Here is a 13,932-nt window from a genome sequence, read left to right on the forward strand (position 1 = left end):
CAGCCAGATGCGCTAATGAAAATCGAAATTACACTAGCGAGTACGGACAATGTACCCTGGCCTTTACTCTTTGTAACAGAAATTTTCCAATAAATAGTTTTTGCATTAGGACAATAGTTACCATGTGAGATTCCTAGAAATATACCAAAGAGATAAATTAATATATTAATCGCAACTTAAAACTCTCAGGAACTTGTGTTACCACCAAAGGTCTGCGCCAGAGGGACGGGCTTGCCTGTCTCCTATTGAACTTGGCTCTAAAGAGGGCCATCCGCGACTCGAAGGTGGAGACTACGGGAACAATCTTCTATAAGTCATGCCAGATCCTGGCATACGCTGATGATATAGACATCATTGATCTGCGGTTCTCCTATGTCGCAGAAGCCTACCAAGAGATCGAGCAGGCGGCAGAGAACCTCGGATTACAGATAAACGAGGCTAAGACCAAACTGATGTTGGCAACATCAGCGGGCCTACCAATAAATAATCAGAATCTCCGTAGGCGTGATGTACAAATAGGTGAACGCACATTTGAAGTTGTCCCAGAATTCACCTATCTCGGGTCAAAGGTCAGCAACGAGAATAGCATGGTAGTTGAGTTGTGCGCAAGGTTACTGGCTGCCAACCGGTCATTCTACAGCCTGAAAAATCAGTTCACCTCAAAGAACCTGTCGCGACGGACGAAGCTAGGACTATATAGCTCCTATCTACTACCAATACTAACATACACCTCTGAGACATGGACACTGTCCAAATCTGACGAAACCCTCTTAGCCGCGTTCGAAAGGAAGATGTTCAGAACAATCCTTGGTCCCTAATCAAATGTGATGAAGGACAATGGAGGAGCTGCTATAATGACGAACTATACGAGATGTACGGCGACCTCACTGTCGTGCAGCGTATCAAGCTCGCCAGGCTCCGGTGGGCTGGCCATGTTGTACGCATGGAAACGGACGACCCAGCCCGTTTTAGGCCGTCCACAAGGACAGAGAAGGCGTGGCAGGCCCAAACTGAGGTCGAAAGATGGCGTGGAGGCGTCCGCCAGTAAGTCCGGGATACGGATTGGCAGACGAAGGCACGAGATCGTGAGCGGTATCGAACACGCCTGAGACAGACCAAGACCGCAAAGCGGTTGTAGCACCAGATAAGTAAGTAAGTAAGTAATCGCAACTTACCAGACTGTATTCGAAGTGTTTCACATGTTGTTGTTTCGCTGTCGTCATAATCCTGTCAACCCCAACCGACGGTAACAGGGCTTCACTGCATACATTGTTACTGCATTCTACATTCTTTCATGATTTCATATGCACCACACGATTCTTACTTTTTAAGCGCATTTGTTTAATTTATTACCGGTCATTTTGTGGGCTAGAGGTGGAGGATGAGGTGAAAATAAAATGAAAACAAATCGGCAAATTAAAAAAAAAAGAAATACAGTTGTTTGATGCAAAGTTCAAAACAACAACGCAGTGCGTAAATCATAATGGTGGGAACACTATGTACAAATCAATTCATTGCAAAGGAGCTGAGATGGTGATCTCCTTACGCTACACTACACTCATTGACATCATTCCGTATGCCCTCGGTTAAGCCTACCAGCTTACGGTCTTGGTTTGTTTAACCACAGGGAAACAGGATAGACACGCTGCAGTTGATTCATCAACGCTTCATCTCGATCGCGAGTGGTGATTCGGTAGATAGTACGATCGTAATTACGAGACAACATTATGTCATTTTATTATCATTCCATGTACCGCACAATTCAGCGCCATCCGCCAAGTCCTCACCCGCTTCGAGGTTTTTGAGGAAGGATTTTGTTTTGAAGGACTTCTTGCCCCAATGAAAGGTCTGTCTGTGTGTGTACGTGGCTTTCTTTATGAGTGCTTTGCAATTACTTACGAACGAAAAATAATTATAATTAAAAAGAAAACAATGCAATACAATACAATACATCATCAGCATCATCCTTCATCACCGTCGTCGTACATTACAATATTCTATTTTAATACTATGGGCTCCAATCATCATGCCTTATGCTTATGCCGTGCCGCGATCATCACTCTTTCGCTTGCCCGCCACGCGCAGTAGTCACCACCGATTTCCGTTATTAAAATCAGAAGGATGCACAGAAAGGATGCTTAAAACGCTACTACCATGAGAAAGACGAGCCGTACGAGTTGAACGGAGCTTTTTTTTGCTGAGTTTGTCTCGTGTCTGTTGCACCGCTCAGGCTGATTTGAGTGTATGGAAGAAGATGGGCAAGTACAGTACGCGGCGGATTCTATCTGTTCATCCTTTCCATTTTGATTTCGATTTCCCTTTCGATTATTCCATTAGAGGCTGCCCCGTGTGTTTCACCGACACTCTTTCGCTTTCTCCGCCACATACAGATCAATTTTTCTTTTCCTTTTACCCTCGAGTCGTCCTTCTCCTAAAGCAAACCATTTTACTTTAATAACTTAACAGAAGGAGAAGAAAGATCTATAAAGCATAAATTTCTTCCGTCGAAACAGTTCCTCAAACAAATGCTCATTCTCCGTACGCCATCATTACCTTTCCCTAACGTTCGCCTTTTGCTGTGGACGGTCCGCGAGCCCCGGGACAGATCAGGGGGAGGAAAAAAAATCGCAAAAAGACAGGTGCGTGTTCTCACCTCCTCTTGCTTCTTTAAATACAAGTACGCCCTATTCTTACCGCGATCACCGCATGCGAATCTCATCTTAAACACGGGAGAGAGAGAAAAAACACATCTATTTAGATTATACTTAAAACGAACAAAACGGCTTTAACGGCTAGTACTTGGTACGTGAGGAAGAACGAATAAACGCTAAACGAAAGAAAAACGAAAACAAGCAGCTACAAATTTAGTACAAGAAAAAAAAAACGCTAACTTAGTAGGAAAACAGTACAGTAGGGGGTGTGTGTGTAGGGAGAGGGAATTATTATAGTTCAGCCATCTATAGAGTTCTGCATCGACACACTCAAACATTACAGGAGTTTTCAGGAGTTCTCATACTGTAGGGCATTTTATTGACTCTTTCTGCCGTGAAGTGAACTTAATGTAAAGGGAATTTGACTCTAAAGCACACTTGTAGGACAAATCCAATAGGAATTTTCAAGCAACATGCCCAAAAGTCCAATTTTCATCATTTGTAGTTCACTTCCTATCAGAAAGAGTCAAGGAAGTGTCCCACAGCTATAAGAACCCCTGGAAAACCCTGTAATTTGGGTTCTCGTTTTACGTGTTACTTGTGGATAGTAAAAGGGGCAGAGGGGATGATATTTTATAGGCAACTCTCCAAAGAGCGCTAAACTCTCATCATTTCAGGCGCATCACACTTTCGTTACGATTTTGTGGTTAGCTACGATCGATTTTTCTGATTCCTTTCGTTCAATTACTATGACATCCTCTCCCTGCATAATAGAGTATGTGTGTGTGTGTGTGTCTATCATCCTCCTTTCCACGGCAAGCATGTTTGATACGATTTGGTTGCACTTGTCTGTTATTATCAGAAACCAACTACGAGCGCGTGTGCCTCGTTCGCGCCGCGCACGATCCAGCGCCACAGTGAACCTTAAAAATGCGCGAAAACAACACAATTTCTTCACACACCCCATACACGAACCGTTTTAGTAGTACCACCCAGTTGGATGCGACACTAAAGTGTGAGTCTGCTAGAGTGGGGGGGGCTGTAAAGGGGTGGGGTACATACGATAACCCGAAAAGGCCTGAAATCATCTTCCCACCGCTCACATTCTATATCCTAGTGAACCGTTTTTTTTTCCTATTCGCTCTTTAATGTCTCGAAGCGCTGGAGCGTTAATAGCAGCATCTGTGGTTTTTTGTTCTTTTTGGGGAGTCGCTCTACGGTATCAGAAGCCAGACGTCGCTTGGGGCCGACACTACTCACACTTTGCACACCTTGGTCTAGTCCAGCATGCTCTGGCTGCTCGGGCGGCATTTTTTCCGCGCTACCGGATCTCGTTTTGCTTATTTCACAGCTCACTTTTTCGTCGGCGTTCCGCGCTGGGTAAGGCTTTCGAACCGTCTGAAGGTGTAGTTGATAAACACCCAATCCTTGAGCACTTCCCCTTCCGGTTGTGGATGGGCGGCTGTAAAATGGAAAAGGGAGAGGAAACAGTTAAAGTAATTCGAATGATCGCATACGGGAAAAAAGGGAAATGCCACTTACGTATCTCTAGTGCTACGTCGGGGAATTCGTCAAAGTTCGATGTATCGTCGATCGAGCGCACCTCCACCGGGATGGCCGCCGGACGCTCTCGTATGTGCTCCCAGTCGACGCCGCGGAAGAATTGCACTAGCTTCAGATCCTCAATTCCACGCTGTGAGCCGAGTCTGTAACCGAACGAGACCGTTTTTTGTTAAATAACATACAATGAACGACCTCTAGAGCAACCAATCTCTCCTTACCGTCGTTCAGCTTCGCAGCAAAATTTCACTATCGTATCGCGGGCCTCCTCCGAGATGGGCGTTTCCGGCGGGAAGATGAGCGTCTCCCGCCAGTTCATCACCTTCCGGTACGTGTCCTGCGGGTTGTCCGAGCAGAACGGCGGATAGCCCATCAGCATCTCGTACATGATCACGCCGAGCGACCACCAGTCGCACGCCGGCCCGTACCCCGTCTGCAGGAACACCTCCGGCGCGATGTAGTCCGGCGTGCCGACCGTACTGTACGCCAGCGCTCGCCGGTTGCGCTTCCAGCTTTCCGCCCGCCGCTTCGAGTCCATCGGGCTGGCGCAGGTGCCGATAAAGTCGGACGGTTTGGCCTGCGACAGGTCGCGGTAGAAGTCGGTGCGGTGCGATTTCTTCAGCCCCGTGCACAGCCCAAAGTCGGACAGCTTCAGGTGGCCGCGCGCATCCAGCAGCAGATTGTCCGGCTTGATGTCGCGGTGGATGAAGCCGAGCCGGTGGATCGAATCGATCGCGAGCGCCGTCTCGACGATGTAGAACTGTGTGCACTCCTCCGACAGTGTGTCCTTCTTCATGAGCAGCGTCATCATGTCGCCGCCGGGCAGGAACTCCATGATAAGATACAAATTTACCGAATCCTGCGCAAAACCCAAGCAGGGGGAAATTGTTAGCCAAAGAAAGGTAGGAAAAACGTAAGAAACCCACCTGAAAGCTGTAGTACATCTTCACCACCCACTGGTGGTCGGCCTCGACCAGCACGTCCCGCTCGGCCCGCACGTGCGCCACCTGCTCCTTTTCCAGCATGTCCGCCTTGCGCAGCACCTTCATCGCGTACACGTGCCCGGTGTCCTTCTTCTGCACCAGCCGCACCTCGCCGAATGCACCGCGCCCGATCACCTTGAGCGCCTCGAAGTCCTCCACCCCGAGCCGGGAGCGCTTGAGGCGCAGGAATTCCGTCTCCTTCTGGGCGTGCTGCATGCGCTTCTCCTGCCGCTGCGACTCGGACAGCGTCTCGTCCTTCAGCGACGCTTCCAGCTTCGCCTGGCGCTGTTTCCGCTCGCCGTGCTGTGTGATCAGATTGCTGTAGTAGTTCTCCAGCGTGACCTTCGCTTTGGTCGCCTTATCGAGCGTGTGATCGCTGAAGCGAACCGTGTTATCAGTCGCCGTCATGATGCCCGCTGCCGCCGCCGCCGCCGCCAGCTGCGTGCTGCTGATGCCCTCCGTTTTTCCTGCTTCGAGCTGGGCTTTCCCTCGGAAGTAGACCGCCGCCGCCGCTACCACCACCACCACCCCGTGCGGTGGTACTGCGTGCCCGTGAGCGTTGGTTCAATTTAAAAGCTTCAACGTGCCCCTTTCGTCGCCGTTGCACCACCGTCGCGTTCAGAGAAAGAAGCCTGCGTAAAGCGAAATTAAAACAAAAACAAACATGCATTAAACATCGGTGGGCGCGCATGAGAACGATGAGTGTTTGGGGTGTTCTGATTAGAGTGGGTCATTGATTTTGCGTCTCGCGGGTGCCGTTGACGTTCCACATTCGCCTGGCTACTACCGTCACACCATCATTTACTCGATCGATCGTGTCTCTCGCTTGTACTTTGTGATCCACACCAGAACAGGCCGGAAAGAAAAGCCAACCACAGCAAAGGGACACGACGACAATTACAATGGGGTGAAACGAGCGCAATGTGAGTGGAATAAAAAGTGAAATGCAAACGCTTTATGGAGAGCGAGAGAAAAAAACAGCAAATGAATGCAAATCCATAACGGTTTGAATGTGGTTTGTTTGCCTGTCGCGAATGTGTTTTTGCACTTCTACATCGCGCCACCTTTTCGCGCGCCGTGATGGGCTCTCCCTCGGGGTTGTCAGCTTGGTCAGCACGTTGTACGGGAAAAGGGGGGCGCTGACACCTACCACACAGCCGCACCAGACATCAGCACGCAAATTCATATGCAACGAACGACCTCCACGATTAAAGCTGTGTTGCAGGCATCATACAAAACATGCACACACACACACCTTATGCTTGCCAGATGGGGATAGGGAAACCCGTTTCAGCAACGTGTGGGAATGGGCGAGACAGACACAAAGAACGCTCTACAATGGGGTGGCTTGCTGACTTTTCGATAACAACCCGCGGGGGCATGGATTGGAGTGTGATTTTATTGATGCAGCCGAACCCCCTTCGGTACCCCTTCTTCTCCTAATCCCATGGCACGTGTTTCCCCCGCTGGAAATGGAAGTGTCAAACGTAGGGGAGATTCTTGATTTACGAAGAAAAAGCACTCGACAAGCGAATGGAAAGAAAAGCTCCACCGCTCTCGGTGCACAGTTGCACTGCTGATGGGGCGCCTCCTTCCCCCTCTTGTCTCTTTTCGCTCGGTCGCGTACGTACGTATGTATGTTGCACTTTATTGAACAGCCTATTCCATCCATCAGTGTGTGGGGCAGGAAAGGTGTGTAGTGAAAGGGTCAACTGGACCGAACGGGAAGAAAGAAAGGCACGCGCGCACTACAAACGCATTGAACACAACTGAGGAAGGGATGGAGGGGAGCAATGGGGAGGTTCTTAGTACATGGGGTGACACCACACCAACATCACCGAGAGCCCTTCATGCACACCACACTCTGGCGGAGGTGTATTTTTATGTAACGGAGTAAAGGAAAACTGACAGAACCATCATCATCATCATCATCATCGTCATCGTCCATCATGTCGTGCTGCTCTTGTGTACGGCCTACTAGAGGTTGGCATTTCCATTCGCTCACAATGTTCATGTGTACCAAAGGTAAGGTGATAGCGTTTTCCCCCCTTTTCTCTTCACACCTTCCTTTCCTTTTTCCATCTTTAATTATAAATATCTGCCCGAAGAAGAAGATAAAAAACGATATCACTCCACACTGGACAGGGGAGAAAAAACTTGGGGGGGATGGGGAGTCAGAGCAAACATACGCACAAGTCGGCCACCCGTTCGTGATGATGCAAAATAAATAGAAACGCTACGCAAACAACATATATCACATCATCGCGCAATAAACGACATCAGGTACGCACACACATACACACACACACATGCCACTAGTTAACACGGAAGCACCTTTCACATGACGGGGGCAAATGCGGAGCAGCGCCAGCTTTTCTTCTACTATTATTATTATGCAAGAACTTTTCCGCAGTGTTCGGCGTGGAAAACTGCACTTGAGCAAGTCGGAAAAAAACCTGTCGATTCAGGCTCCACCACTGACTCTGCCGTGATTTTCAACCCCTTTTCCCCGTTTTTCACGGGAACAGACAGCCCAACCGCCACCCCCTGAGAACGCAATAGTGCACCACCACCACCACCAACAGCAACAACAACAACGACACCACACACCACCACTATACGCACCACTTTCGGGACGACCGTCGGGGTGTACACCTTTTCTTGCCACCTTTCCCGTTTCACTGACGATGGTGACGATGACGATAATTGTTGGTCCGCGGACCACACGGACCAAGTGTGTGTGTGTGTGCGTCTTGTAAAGGGCGAAACCGAGGAAGGGCCGAAGGGGGTCCAGGGCAGCACAACAAACGCACGCACGGCACCACGAACGCACACACACACGTACACGCACACACGCACTGCTGCCCTAACGGGATTTACACTCACTGCTGCGACCCGAGCCGCGTACAATTTGCTTCCAGTTCTGAGACGGGAAGAGAAAATCTCGTATTTACGGTACCACTGTTGTGCTGAAATTTCTTTGTAACCGTAGCAATAGACGATGCGCAATCTCAGATTGCGCATATATTTATCTGTCAAACGGGTCGGTTTGATATATTTATCTGTCAAAAAATTTGTATATACCTCGGACATATAATCTTGAAAATTTATGCGCAATCTTGGCGCAATCTGAAAATGTATGGAAATGACGTTTATAGCTCAGGGTTGGCTACGCGAAATGACTTATGTTTTGATAAAACGAATATATGCGCAATCTGAGATTGCGCATCGTCTATTGCTACGGTAAATTAAACCACCGTCTGGCACGGTCGAGCCCACCCGGGGAGGCAAGGTGGTAGTGGACTACCGTGACGTCACAGGTGCCTTTGAGTCGTTTGCAAAAACAGGCTCACTAGCTGCACTTTGTTTGAAGATACAACATCACGTATGGGGTGGACTATGAAGCCGTAGTTGTCATCCTCTGATCAAGGTGAATATGTTGCTTAATTTAAAAAAAATTAAATTATAAGATTAATTTATAATCTAAAAGCTAACTGATAAATAGAGAAAAGAATTTCGATGAAAATATTTGCACTTATTTGCTAAAAACTTACGTAATCGCAAAGAGTTTCAACTTGATTGTATCTTGTCTGCAGCCACCTTGGCCGTCTATTGGTTGACGCTTGTCGATGGCAATCCCGCAAAGGAAATTAAAAACGTAAACAAACACCACGGAGGGCGATCTTCGCTCCTCGTTTTCCTTAAATTTAACATCAAACACACAGCCAGCACAATGGAAAACATACTGGAACCAAGCAGCTCGGACGACAACATGCCGTCGGATAACAAGAAGGATCTGCAATCGCTGCTCTCCTCGGAGGACGACTTCTTCGATCCGCCCCCATCATCGAGCCGCCGGGATTCGTCTGGCAATGAAGATAAACCGGACTTACGGACCGACTTCGAGGACATCATCATGCCGGAAATGGGACACGATAATAGCATACTGATGGTGAAGGACCAGAAAGACCGCGAGCGTGACAAGCGCAAGGAAACCAAGAGCAAGCGCGAGCTGGAGGAGGAGGAGCGCGAAAAGATGCAGTAAGTGGAATGGAATGGTGCCGCTCAAGGAAAATCCCTTCCCAACGGTTTCTCCTTTTTTTCTAGGGTGCTTGTCTCTAATTTCACCGAAGAGCAGCTGGATCGGTACGAAATGTATCGCCGGGCGGCATTTCCCAAGGCAGCCGTCAAGCGTCTGATGCAAACCATCACCGGTTGTTCCGTATCGCAAAATGTGGTCATTGCCATGTCCGGCATAGCGAAAGTGTTCGTCGGAGAGGTCGTAGAGGAGGCACTGGACGTGATGGAAAAGGCTGGCGAGACGGGGGCCATTCAGCCGAAGTATTTACGTGAAGCGGTTCGACGGCTGCGGAACAAAGGGCACATCCCGACTGGCCGAGGGCACAAACAGTTTTTCAAACTCAATTAGTGCTGTAGAGAAATATATTATCCCTTTTTTATGCTATCCTTGGACTAAACAAAAAAATAAAACATTTGAAATTGTTTGGATGACAAAATTCTACCGTGCGACTGTTTGCAGCATGTATGTTTTATAAATATCTTATTTTTGTCTGACTACATCTCCGTCCGTCATCTATACACCTTGTCCAGCAAGCTGTCACAAATCTTCAACAAAAAAGTCCAAACCGCATCATTTCGGATGCGGTAAATATTTTGCGGGCAAAATCGTGTAAAATAAAGCATTTTTCGCCACCAAAAGTGCGTAAACTACGCATACATCTTTCCTGTGTGTGATTGTGCCGTGAGTTGTTGCGAAAATGGTAAGTTTCCTGCGCAAAAACCGTATGTAAACACAAGCCTACGGCCGGACCATCGCGACGCAGGTTATGGCGTCGGCGGCACACGATTGCGCCCCATAAACATGCACCGTTCTTGCCTTTTCACAATGAGTTTATCCTCCAACATTCCAACTCTCCTTACAGACGATCGGCAAAAATAACAAAATGATCCAGCTCCTGAACTACAGGGTGCGGATCGTTTTGCAGGACTCGCGTACCTTCATCGGCACGTTCAAAGCGTTCGACAAACACATGAACCTCATCCTGGGGGACTGCGAGGAGTTCCGGAAAATTAAGCCGAAAAACACGAAGCTGCCGGAGCGGGAGGAAAAGCGCGTGCTCGGGTTTGTGCTGCTGCGCGGTGGTAACATCGTATCGCTCACAATCGAAGGGCCGCCACCGCCGGAGGAGGGCCTGCCGCGGGTACCGATACCGGGCGGTGCCGGTGGTCCGGGTATGGGTCGGGTGACGGGTCGCGGTATGCCGGCCAACATTGCCGGCGTTCCGGCCGGTCTGCAGGGACCGGTGCGCGGTGTTGGAGGACCATCGCAGCAGCATATGGCCCCGGTGGGCAGGGGACAGCAGGTGTCCGCTCCGCCCCAGATGCGTCCGATGATTCCGGGCGGACCACCGCCTGCCATGATGCCTGGCGTCAATCCGATGGCGGGTATGGCGCGTGGTGCCCCGCCGCCAATGCGAGGCCCACCGCCGGGTATGATGCGAGGTGGTCCACCGCCCAGACCGTACTAGCACCGCGCTAGAATGTGTTTACTGCGCCCGGCCGCACATAAAGTAGATTTTTATCATTTCTTTCCATACTCTTTGTTTTGCTCTTGGAATAGCAAACCGAAACAGCCACACAAAATACACTTCTCGCACCACAGTCATGTGGGCGTACCACATGTAACGTTTGAAATAGCGAATAAAGTAAACTGAACTTTTTCAGAATTTTCATCCAATGTAAAGTCGATGGCGTAGTTTATTGTCGTTCAAAAGTGTGTACAAGCCTCAAACGCGACATGAGAAAGTCTGGCGGAATTCTGGCATCTTGCTCATGGCGTGAACGAACTCAAACTCGCCAATGTTACCATTGTTTTGCAGATCTATCTCTTTAAGTAGCTAGAAAGTAAAACAAATACCGATAACATATTGGTAATGTCGAAAAGATATGAAATGTTAACCCTCTACTTACCAAATCAGCGATATTCATCTTTTCCTCCTGCTCCAACCGATCCTGCTGCGTGATCCGATCGCAAAGCTCCAGGATGTCTTCCTTTGTGATCAGATTGTCATCATCAAAGTCTGTAAAAGTCCCAAAAAAAACACTATTAAGCGAAAATATGGAAAACAATCACACATCAATCCGAACCTACCGTATATTTGAAATGCCCAGGACGCCTTCACCGCGAGTGGACACTTTTCCGACAGCACGCTAAACAGATCGAGCATGTCTTCGAAGGAAAACCTGTCATCATTTTCCGACGAAAACACGTGCAGCAAACGATCGCGGAAGGGATTATGCTAAAAATGAAGCACCATATGCAACATTGTCCACTTCTGTGCGTTCATTTCCCATTCTTACCTTTAACTGAGGGAACAAATTCACCACCTCCTGCTCGGGGAACCGTTTGGTGAGTGAAAAGTTGCGTCCATCGTCGAGCAGCAGGAACTTTTGCAGGATAAAATTGATCTCGGACTTGGTGAGATACGTTAGCTCCGCGTACTCCGACAGCTGCTCGTTCGTGATGATGCTCGCCTTCGAACCCATGGCAATCGGTTGATCGGTACACCAAACCAGACCAGAGTGTCAAATTTTCAACTAACTTTCGCTGGCGATAAAATCAATTAGAATCAATCAAAGCGCGCACCCCACGCAAGGGGCACAAAGGAAAAATAAGACACCAAATCTAAGTCCAATGCCAATGTGCATAGGAATCGATTCTCGTTAACGATCTAATATTCAGACACATTCCATCGATGAAGAAAGCTCAGAACACACGTTTTGCTTCCGTTTTGTACAATGTGATGTATTTTTCGCACTTTAAAATTAACACAAACGCACGTTCTCTTTTCTTGTGACGCGCGGCACGATCAATACGGCTTCGCGCGGTGACTAACGTGCAGCTTTTGCTTCAGACTTTTGCTCGCCCCATTGACGCCCGTCTGTTCCGACCCATCCGTTCGGCACTTCCAGAGCGTAATCAAACCACATTCACCCGTTGCAATCAGATACTGGTCCTATTGGTGTTTTTTTGGGAGGGAGAAATAAACAGGGGCTCGTTAATGGGTGGGAAATAAAAAGAAACGATGTAAAAAGATAAGGCGCGCGCCTCGGTCGATGATAACGACAAGATAGATGTGTGCAGGATGGGACAGGTAAACTACTTCCCCTTTCCGCGTGCAAGGGGTGTCATACTACTACTATCACAAAGGCGTGCTTGTAGGTACTTAAGAAAAGGAAGTGAAAGGTATACAAAAGGCGCGCGCTTAAGCTAACAAACTCTTGCGGTATGAGATTGGTAATGCAAAAAAATACCTTTTCGTTGTACACACTGGCGCGTACTATCTGCTTGTTGCCGCCGAACGATCGATCAGGAAGCAAGGTTTTGTTGTCGTACCTTAGCGTGCGTAAGCAATCCTTACTGGAAGTAGCAAATTAAAGAAAAACGCTATCAAAATATCCGTAAAAGTTTACCCTTAAACTCGTTAGCACACTTACCCTCGGTTAAAATTGGACCCCGCCAGCACGAAAAAGCTACCATTGCCGTAGTTGTGCGTACCGACCACATTGCAATCGATCGCCGACGTGCGGCGCAACGATTTCGTTATCTGCGCACGATCAAACAGCGCCACACTGTCCTGGCTTTCCACGTCGTACAGATGCAGATCGTTGGTGGTCGTTACGCACGACACCAGATCGCGCCCGGTCGGGTCCGCGTGCCAGTTAATCGAATCGACGGCCGTTTCCACGTTGAAGCAGTACTGCATTGCGTCGTCCTCGGTCAGCTTCGATATGTCGAACACGTTGATCAGCCCGTCCACGCTGGCGCTGGCGAACAGGTCCGGATTGGTGGGATGAAACCGCACGTGCGTTATGTCGTCGCTGTGGCACTCCCAGTAGCAGCCGAGATAGTTTCGCTCGCGCACGTCGAAAAACAGGAGAAAACTGTCCCCCGTCTTCTGTACCTCGCTGGACGCGCACAGCACCCGATCGTTCTGGTTGATGTCACACGAGGTCATGGTCTTTTTGGCGCCTTCGGAGGTATCTGCCGTAAGGAGAGGTCTTACACAAATTTAGACAAAAATCACAACATTCAACCGATCGGCGGACGGATTTGGAAAGCTCACCTTCATACCTAAACACCTTATCACTAGTCCGTACATCGTATAGGAAGACACTACCATCTTGGGTGCAGCACAGCAGGCTGTTCGGATCGCCGTTAAAGAACCGCACGCCACGGATGCCACTTTCGTACCGTCCGAGCGTTCTGCTTTCCACCGCAAGTTGCCCGCCTTCGCGCACTTGAAACAGCTGCAGCTCGCAGCGCGACAGGCCGACGGCAATTTTGTCGTAATCGCACGATTGGGCGATGTGCAGTCCACAGGTGCGCTTTAACGAGGCGGCCGTTTCCGATGCGGGCGATATTTGCTGCTGAAACAGTTGAATCAACTCCTGATCTCCACACGAATTCGCATCCGGAACGGGAGACTCTTCGTCCGAACTTTGAAAATCAGCTAACGGGAGTAAAAACGGAACTTTCTGAAAAGGGCTAGCCAATAAACGTACTGCAGCTTTACAAACCTTCAAACATGCTTTTAATTACAGCAAAACACGAGTAGCAAAAGGATCGGTATCGGTGCACTGCTTCCGCGGCTTCGTAAACATCAACAACAAACACGTGCCCCCGGCCGGGCACCATTTTGACAGCTGCCAACAAG

General features: G+C 48.9%; 5 protein-coding genes across 7 annotated transcripts; 2 read left to right on the forward strand and 3 right to left on the reverse strand.

The window, feature by feature from the left end:
• Positions 1–1,712: 1,712 nt before the first annotated feature.
• On the reverse strand, positions 1,713–8,182 carry LOC1276205 (serine/threonine-protein kinase tricornered). Of its 3 annotated transcripts, none has more exons than XM_061643005.1 (5): positions 7,820–8,182; positions 5,138–5,826; positions 4,433–5,070; positions 4,194–4,357; positions 1,713–4,113 (listed from the first exon to the last, which is right to left on the reverse strand). In XM_061643005.1, the coding sequence occupies exons 2-5, from the start codon at positions 5,600–5,602 to the stop codon at positions 4,004–4,006; spliced, it is 1,377 nt and encodes a 458-aa protein (XP_061498989.1). In that variant the 5' UTR covers positions 5,603–5,826; positions 7,820–8,182; the 3' UTR covers positions 1,713–4,003. The 3 variants fall into 3 exon arrangements, with proteins under 3 accessions (XP_061498989.1, XP_061498987.1, XP_061498988.1); XM_061643003.1 differs by having other exon boundaries at positions 7,529–8,174; XM_061643004.1 differs by having other exon boundaries at positions 6,826–8,174.
• Positions 8,183–8,813: 631 nt separating this feature from the next.
• Positions 8,814–9,711, forward strand: LOC1276206 (transcription initiation factor TFIID subunit 11). Its single transcript, XM_315522.5, has 2 exons — positions 8,814–9,235; positions 9,302–9,711. Exons 1-2 carry the CDS (start codon positions 8,928–8,930, stop codon positions 9,621–9,623), a joined length of 630 nt encoding a protein of 209 aa, XP_315522.4. The 5' UTR covers positions 8,814–8,927; the 3' UTR covers positions 9,624–9,711.
• An 86-nt stretch (positions 9,712–9,797) lies between these two features.
• On the forward strand, positions 9,798–10,958 carry LOC1276207 (small nuclear ribonucleoprotein-associated protein B). The gene is made up of 2 exons (XM_315523.5): positions 9,798–9,975; positions 10,138–10,958. The coding sequence occupies exons 1-2, from the start codon at positions 9,973–9,975 to the stop codon at positions 10,741–10,743; spliced, it is 609 nt and encodes a 202-aa protein (XP_315523.4). The 5' UTR covers positions 9,798–9,972; the 3' UTR covers positions 10,744–10,958.
• Positions 10,942–11,854, reverse strand: LOC11175605 (calcium and integrin-binding protein 1). Its single transcript, XM_003435678.2, has 4 exons — positions 11,576–11,854; positions 11,367–11,514; positions 11,186–11,295; positions 10,942–11,112 (listed from the first exon to the last, which is right to left on the reverse strand). Exons 1-4 carry the CDS (start codon positions 11,759–11,761, stop codon positions 11,002–11,004), a joined length of 555 nt encoding a protein of 184 aa, XP_003435726.2. The 5' UTR covers positions 11,762–11,854; the 3' UTR covers positions 10,942–11,001.
• Positions 11,855–11,999: 145 nt separating this feature from the next.
• Positions 12,000–13,924, reverse strand: LOC1276208 (WD repeat-containing protein 89). Its single transcript, XM_001688622.2, has 5 exons — positions 13,796–13,924; positions 13,342–13,728; positions 12,713–13,259; positions 12,530–12,635; positions 12,000–12,231 (listed from the first exon to the last, which is right to left on the reverse strand). Exons 1-5 carry the CDS (start codon positions 13,911–13,913, stop codon positions 12,085–12,087), a joined length of 1,305 nt encoding a protein of 434 aa, XP_001688674.2. The 5' UTR covers positions 13,914–13,924; the 3' UTR covers positions 12,000–12,084.
• Positions 13,925–13,932: the final 8 nt, after the last annotated feature.

Source organism: Anopheles gambiae, chromosome 2 (genome assembly GCF_943734735.2).
Source record: "Anopheles gambiae chromosome 2, idAnoGambNW_F1_1, whole genome shotgun sequence".
Taxonomy (NCBI): domain Eukaryota; kingdom Metazoa; phylum Arthropoda; class Insecta; order Diptera; family Culicidae; genus Anopheles; species Anopheles gambiae.

Bases quoted from the DNA above. Each gene is read 5' to 3' on its own strand.
- LOC1276205 (XM_061643005.1), bottom strand. From the start codon at position 5,602: ATGACGGCGACTGATAACACGGTTCGCTTCAGCGATCACACGCTCGAT. The intron at 4,358-4,432 runs GTAAGGAGAGAT...GTTCGGTTACAG, and splicing joins TGCTGCGAAGCTGAACGACG to ACTCGGCTCACAGCGTGGAA. The intron at 4,114-4,193 runs GTAAGTGGCATT...TCCATTTTACAG, and splicing joins CGACGTAGCACTAGAGATAC to CCGCCCATCCACAACCGGAA.
- LOC1276206 (XM_315522.5), top strand. From the start codon at position 8,928: ATGGAAAACATACTGGAACCAAGCAGCTCGGACGACAACATGCCGTCG. The intron at 9,236-9,301 runs GTAAGTGGAATG...CTTTTTTTCTAG, and splicing joins GAGGAGCGCGAAAAGATGCA to GGTGCTTGTCTCTAATTTCA.
- LOC11175605 (XM_003435678.2), bottom strand. From the start codon at position 11,761: ATGGGTTCGAAGGCGAGCATCATCACGAACGAGCAGCTGTCGGAGTAC. The intron at 11,296-11,366 runs GTAGGTTCGGAT...GGACTTTTACAG, and splicing joins CTGGGCATTTCAAATATACG to ACTTTGATGATGACAATCTG. The intron at 11,113-11,185 runs GTAAGTAGAGGG...TTTACTTTCTAG, and splicing joins AGATGAATATCGCTGATTTG to CTACTTAAAGAGATAGATCT.
- LOC1276208 (XM_001688622.2), bottom strand. From the start codon at position 13,913: ATGGTGCCCGGCCGGGGGCACGTGTTTGTTGTTGATGTTTACGAAGCC. The intron at 13,729-13,795 runs GTTTGTAAAGCT...TACTCCCGTTAG, and splicing joins AATTAAAAGCATGTTTGAAG to CTGATTTTCAAAGTTCGGAC. The intron at 12,636-12,712 runs GTAAGTGTGCTA...TGCTACTTCCAG, and splicing joins GGGTCCAATTTTAACCGAGG to TAAGGATTGCTTACGCACGC.